Consider the following 6,895-nt stretch of genomic DNA (forward strand, 5'->3'; position numbering starts at 1 on the left):
AATGGTTTCCTCATGATCTCCACCTTCTTTACAGCAGAGCACAGAGAGACACACATGGACCCTAGACTTTCGGCCTGGCCTACCACCTTCCCAGCTGGAACCTATTGCAGATTTTTGCAGGTGCAGTCGCTTCGGAGTTACAAGCAATATGAAGGCAGATATGCTGGCATTTAAACAACTAGCTGCCAGACTTGTAGGTGAAATCTATTATCTAGAGGTAACCACTTGCACACTATTTGCTTGCAGACATACAATCTCAGAACCTTTTATTATTTACTTAGAAGAATTGCCTGTTTTCCATCAAAAACTTGTCCTGACAGGTAACAGTCCTTCTACAACAGTAAAAACAACCGGCTAGCACCATATAGTTATCAGTCACTTGACATAACAAACTTTTAAGACCTTATTCTTCCCTCTCACAGCTACTAAACATTATGCTTCATATGGTTCTATTAGCTTAAAACAATGTTTTTCCACACTTTCAAAAACAATTTTGGGTTAGCCTTGGCTCATCTAGCTTAGTACTAATTCCCAAGTACCAATCCATAGTACATTACTATCAGATTTATACTAAATCCCATTTACAAGGGAAAATTTCTCTCTAATTTCTTTCCATGTATCATGAAACTGGCTTACCACTTGAGGGATGCCTATGCTGTATCAAAATTTTCAACTACAACTCATCCACTACTAAAATAAGTCAATTTAGGAATTAACGCAGAACTCCTATGTGACCGGGTTCATCCACAGTGTTGCTAGTTTGTTTCTAAACAATACCCATCTTAACGAGTTTAAACAATCTCTCATGAGCCTCTTCAAGTAGCAATCACAATTCTGGATCACACTACATGTATAAATCCCAATGTACCTGGACTTCCCCCTTAAGAATAAAGAAATGGATTTGCTAAGATTCAATTTACTACTGAAGATTACCCACCAAAAAAAAAAAAAAAAAACCTACATGAGATGTACTGATATCTAAAAATATGGGAAAAAAACCTGATTTGACTTAGCCTTAGCATTTTTTAATGCATTGACAATCATAAATGGATATACATGAACTCATGTAAGAAAACATAAATTGTGAAAATTAATTTAGACGTGAGTAACAATATTTGCAGGTGTTATACCTTCAAAATGTAGCTAATTCTATTCTCTTTTCTAGTCACTCCTCCACATTTGGAGTACTAGGCCCAGCCTTGGGCTCCCTGTTACATGGAGAGACAGAGACTTAGTGGAGGGAGTTCAGCAAAGGGAACGTAGTATCTCTCACATGAGAAGAAGCTACGAGAACCGGGAATGTTTAGCCTTGAATAGACTTAAAGGCTCAAGGGGTTCTCATCAATGTTTATAAGCACCTGACTGGAGAGAGTAAAGAAGATGGAGCCAGACTCTTCTCAGCAGTGCCCAGTAACAGGACAAGAGGCAATGGCCAAAAATTGAAACATAGGACATTCCATCCAAACATAAGAAAACACCTTTCTTACTGTGAGGGTGATTAAACATTAGAACACTTTGCCAGGAGGTGCTGCCCAGCCTCAGCTATTCTGCCACTCTTCAAGCATGTGGCTGTGGCCTCTCCTGCGACTCCATACCACAAACGGAGCCAGTTTTACTGGCAAGTACCCCTAATTCTTGTGGCATGCTCTACCACCCTCTCAGCTTTTGACCCAGTAAGCAAGACTAACTGCTCCTCTGCCTTAACTAACTTATCAAGTTGCACACATTAAGCAGGAAGATACCTGAGAGGTCTGTAACAGATGACAACTAAGACAAAAGTTCCACAGGTTCACAGGTCCAAGTAAACACTTTCCTCTCCGTAACATTTTTATGCTATACCTTTACCCTAAGTAGTTACACTGATGTTCAAGCTCTTATTCACAAAGAAAACTTCTAATCATGCTGGTTTTAGAACATGGCTTAGATGGCTGTCTGGCTGTAGAGATTAAAATCCAAACTGTGTTTTCACTCAACTTGAAAACAGAATGCTAAAGGTCACGCCATGCCTGCTCCCCCAAAATGGAAGGAGTTCATCCACAACTAATATCATAGATGCGAAGGGCTACATTCATAGATAGCAACACAAGGAATTCAGTCTCATTCCAATAAAACAGGCAGGTTATACAGAAAATCCCTAGCAAAACTAATCTGAGTATTCAAGTCTCTTTTCCAGCTAGCTGTATGAGGTCCCCGTTTATATACATACCCTTTCCAAGAATACAAAAACTTGTGCATTAACGGACCTCATCTTATGAGGGTTATACCTACTGTATGGGGTTACTATAAAACCAGATTCACAAATAAATTCTGAATACCTCAAATTAGAACTCCTACCTTTTTCCTGAACATCAGCTAAAACTCTGAGAAGGGAACTGCCTTAATAAGAAAATATTGAGGGGAAAGAATGTATCCAATGACATCACTCTTCTTTACAACCTTGGTCCCTTAAAATAGTATGCCTTTTTCCACACAGGATTCACATTCTTGGTGTTTCTTTTGGAGTCAGACACTTTAGTCCTTCCTTTCATTCCAAACTAGAGGAGGAATCACCCTTCCCATCTCATAAGGGCAGCTTACTAACACACAGGCATACTCTTTTAGGTAACAGCCAGCCAAATGCATACAATACTGATTATGATACAGGACAAGATTCAAATCTACACCTCACCTTCTCCTCCATTGTAATCAGGCCACTTCATGGTCACGTCCTTCCTTACTGGAAGGACACTCTTGCCATTGTCCTCTGTTCTGGTGTTTTACAGAGAACTTTGTCAGAAAAAAAGCACAGCAGTAGGAACTCTACTACTTGCAAGGCAGTGACCCAAGAGCATGGACGGGTTCCAGTGAATGCTCTGATTACTCCCTCTATACATGTGATGCAACAGTCATTGTAAAACCCTAATCTCAACACCCAAAATGGCTAAAAGTGAGTACCTTAAACATTAGGCTAGAGAGGTGAGTTCTCTTTGCCCTTACTCTCTCTGGTCACAGGTCAGTGAATGCTTCGTTCGGTGATGTCCAGTGGCCCAAGTTACAGAGCTGAGATAAATACACCGCTTACCTTTTTTGTTTGATTGTTTTTTTAATGAAAGGACTTTGTGCCAGCATGCTCTGTGAAAGTTCCCAGCCTGAAGACAGGCCATAGATAGATATAAAACATACATATTTAATTAGGCTATAAGACCTATGTGATGCATAAGTCCCATATTGATCTCACATATCCTTTGGTGTAACCTCTACATAGAACTTCCCAACAATCCCAGAACTGGAAAAGTACCCTGGCAATGGGGATTTTATAGCAAAAAAGCAGGCATCTGTGCCTCTTCAACAAACATTCTGAAGATTAAAGATTTTTGATTTAGGTGGCCGATTCTTCCTCTAGCCCACATCAATAGTCTACATGGGGGAAAAAAAAGTATATTATTTGACCTGTATCTAGGTAAAAATAATTTCCTACTGACAACACACCTCTAAAATGGGCTTTGAAGCATAAATTAATGTAAATTAAAAAATAGGGTTTTTTAAAAACAGAACACCTCTCTTGGCCCGTTCACAGAAAGGGACAGTAAAGAAAAATGGGTAAAGATTCTCTGTGAAGGGGAAAAAGAATTACAATCTCTTGTGATCATTTTGGAAATTGGAAAAATATTAGTTGGCTAATATCCTCAAACAAGGAGCCAGAAGGTATAGTATTAACCCAGATTTCCTATTCATACTACTCCATTCTCTCTAAAAGGCTGTTACTAATGTGACTTTAGTACCATAAACTATGTGAAATGAAGTCTCTCTGAAGTGTTGGGGATGTCACCTCTCACAAAGTATCCAGCTGTTGTCTCCCTGACCCCACCGCTGAGGTTGTATCTAAAGCAGGGTTGGGAAATCAGTGGGTTAGTTTTCTTTCAATTCTTTCTCTAACTAGGAGACACTAGAGTTCCTTCCTGCTCCAACTGGGACGAGCTAGTGTTTAGTTTGCTTCAAAGGTTGAATCAGATTACAAGATAAGTGGGCATCTCTGAAATGAAAAGAACTCCAGAAATTGCTACTAGTTGAGATGAAAAGAGGAGGGGAGTGGCTAGAAGGAGGGAGAAGAGAAAGGCATGAAAGGAACATCTTATCCTTTAGCCTTTATGGAATAATAGGGCCCAAACCTGCATGTCCTACAGTCCACTGTGTCTTATCAGTCTCCTGTTCGAACACTGGATGCATGATGTACTCTAAACCTCTCCTCCTTTCCCTCATTAAAAGACAATGGAGAGCTTAACTTTTATAAACGAGAGCACTTTATCTTCCAAACATTACAGTCATTTCATGTCTAGCAGGAGTTTAATCCTGGTAATTTATATAAATTACTGTGTGCTTTAGCAAGTTGGGGTTAAAACTCTGAGATTCTCAAATGATTACACAAAAACAGCCAGTTTTCAAGACATAAGTGAGTAATTCCCTGCTTATTTCACCCTGGATAATTAAAATATAATCACGATTGTTTGGCAATGTGCATTCTGTCAGCAGTTTTACATCGAGAAAGAAATCTTGCCAAGAAAACACACACACCAAAAAAAAAAAAAAAAAGCCTTTCGCCATGAATTGGCTTGATCTAAACTGTCTCTTTAGCCACTGAAACTGTGAAACAAGTTACAACTTCTTGACAACGCCATAAAAAATACTAACCCCTCTCTGGGATAATGAACTATTTTAATGGGTACCCTCCTTTCAGACCATCTCGTGATGGAGGGACCACGATGACAGCTCTCCTCCGTCCCCGGGCTCGGCGGAGCTCCGCGGTGGCCAAGACAGGGCAGAATAGGGCAATCCCTTCCCCACCCGCTTCGGGGTGCACCGCCGGTCTCTTCAACCCAAATCCTGTTGCAGACACCCAAACACTTCTGCTGCCGTTGCAACGCATATACTCAGCTTTCCTTTCACACTGGCTTTTTTTTTTTTTTAATCGGGTTATCCTTAAATACCTCTCAAACCTGCCTTTTCTGCCAACACCTTTGCCCCGAATGCTGCTCCACCCAAAGCATTTGCCCGGGCGCTCCCGGGTTCTCACCGCCCGGCAAGCCCGGGGTGAGCGAGCGGCGCTCCCCGCCGGGTGCCCGGGGCGGTGCGGAGATGTGCCACCCCAAGCGGCGAGCGTGGCTCCCTTCCCACCGAACTGGCCAACCCTTTCCCAAAGGGGCCTGGGTGCTCGGGAGGGAGATGGACTTGCAGCTCTGAAGGGTTTCCATCATTCGGATGAAGTCGACTCGGTTTAATATTTGCGCAGTGTAGAACAGGTGGGGAACGGAGAAGGGAAGGGTGCGCGTGTAACTGGAAAAGGGGAAAGGACGGGCAGACACACGCTGCTCTTGCACCAGCTCCTGCACTGCTTCCAGCATTTCATTTTATGCCCCGCGGGTCTCCCGCTACTTCAACCACTTTTTCCCCCACTTTATCCCTATTTCCCCACTCCCGTTAGCCAGAGATGTGCCTCTCTGTCCCAGAAAAAAAAAAAAAAAAAAAAAGAGTGTTACCCCCACCCTCACCTCCCAGGAGGTCGGAACTAAGTATTACGCGTTCCCGGTTATCGCTCTTAAAAAATAGGCTCAAACTTTCACACCAGGCTGGAGAAGCGAACCACTCCCGGGCCCACCGCAGGCGGGCGGGGGATCGCGGCCGCACCGCCCGCAGTCCGGCAGGACGAGCGCACCCCGGCCCGGGAGCACCGAGCTGCGGCCGCCCCGCTGCCCCACCGCCTCGGACACCGACGGAGGCAGCTCCCGGGGCCCGTTCTGCCCTGATGGGGCAGCGTCCGGGAGCGCTGGGCACCTGCGAGCAGCCAGGGCAGAGCGGTGTCCCCGCCGCACTCCACGACCTGCCCGCGGCGAGCCTGGCCGGCACTCACCGACACCGGCGGCGTTCGGCGCTGCCGCGGGGCCGTGCCCACCTGTCCGGAGACTGCAGGTGCCGGCGGCAGCTCCCGCAGCACGCCCACCATCCCCTGGGGGCGCGGCACCCCAAGTTTGCCAAGAGGCGCTCCGGCCCCGGCCGTCCTTTCCGTCCCCACCCCGCGCCGCCGCGCCGGTGCCGAGAGACACTCACCCTCCGGGCGGCGGCAGCGGGACTCCCCTGCACGGCGCCATGCCCCTACCTGGAAATGCTTGAAGAAGGCGGAGATGCGAGTGATCTGGAGGCTCAGGCACCTGGAGGTGCATCTGGCAGTGGAGAAAACCTCGTCCTGTCTGCGGGCGGAGGCGGCGGCCCCCGGCCCGTCGGGGCTGCCGCAGGCGGCCGTCACCCAGAGGATCAGGGCGAGGGACGCGCCGGGCGCCCTCCGCACCATCGCTCCGCGGGAGAGGAGGGCAGAGGGGCGGCCGGGCGGTGCGGGGGGCGGCAGGCGCCGGGGTGAGCTCGCTCCCGCTCGGCGGGCGGGTGCCGGGCTGCGCCGGGGACAGACACCTCCGCGCGCAGAAACTACACAAGAAAGTTCAATCATTCAACTCCCCTCACCCCGGTCCTCCCTCCCTCCCTCCCTCCCCGGCCCACAGCCCTCCCCCGGCGGCAGCGGGCGGGCCGATGCTGACAGCGGCCGCGCCATTGGCTGCGCCGAGCGGCAGCGGCGGGCGGGCGGGTCCTGTGCCCGCGGGCAGGTCGGCGGGGCCGCCCCGGCTCCCGGACCCTCCGCCGGAGCCGCCACCTGCGGGGCTCGGAGCGGCCCCAGGAGCTACACGCTCTGTTTTTGCCCGCAGGCGGGCGGGGTGGGGGTCCCGCCGCGCTGGCGTACCGCTGAGTGGCGGGGCCACAGGTAACCAATCTTTACAGCCTGGTTAGTGCCTTTTATTTCTTCTTAAAAAGAAAAAAAAAAGGAAGAAGAAAAGAAAAGGACGGGGAGACAAGAACGCATGGAAATCACTTT

The 6,895-nt window shown here is 47.9% G+C and overlaps 1 protein-coding gene across 1 annotated transcript in view; it reads right to left on the reverse strand.

The window, feature by feature from the left end:
* ANOS1 (anosmin 1) overlaps positions 1-6,501 on the reverse strand; it is a 131,709-nt gene extending 125,208 nt beyond the window's left edge. Inside the window, exon 1 of the mRNA XM_027675132.1 lies at positions 6,131-6,501. Coding sequence (XP_027530933.1) covers positions 6,131-6,475 — 345 coding nt within the window. The 5' untranslated portion in view covers positions 6,476-6,501. The remainder of the gene's footprint in view (positions 1-6,130) is intronic.
* Between the last annotated feature and the right edge of the window lie 394 nt (positions 6,502-6,895).

The sequence above is a fragment of the Neopelma chrysocephalum genome, unplaced genomic scaffold, assembly GCF_003984885.1.
Source record: "Neopelma chrysocephalum unplaced genomic scaffold, ASM398488v2 Primary Assembly neopelma1_25, whole genome shotgun sequence".
Lineage (NCBI taxonomy): Eukaryota > Metazoa > Chordata > Aves > Passeriformes > Pipridae > Neopelma > Neopelma chrysocephalum.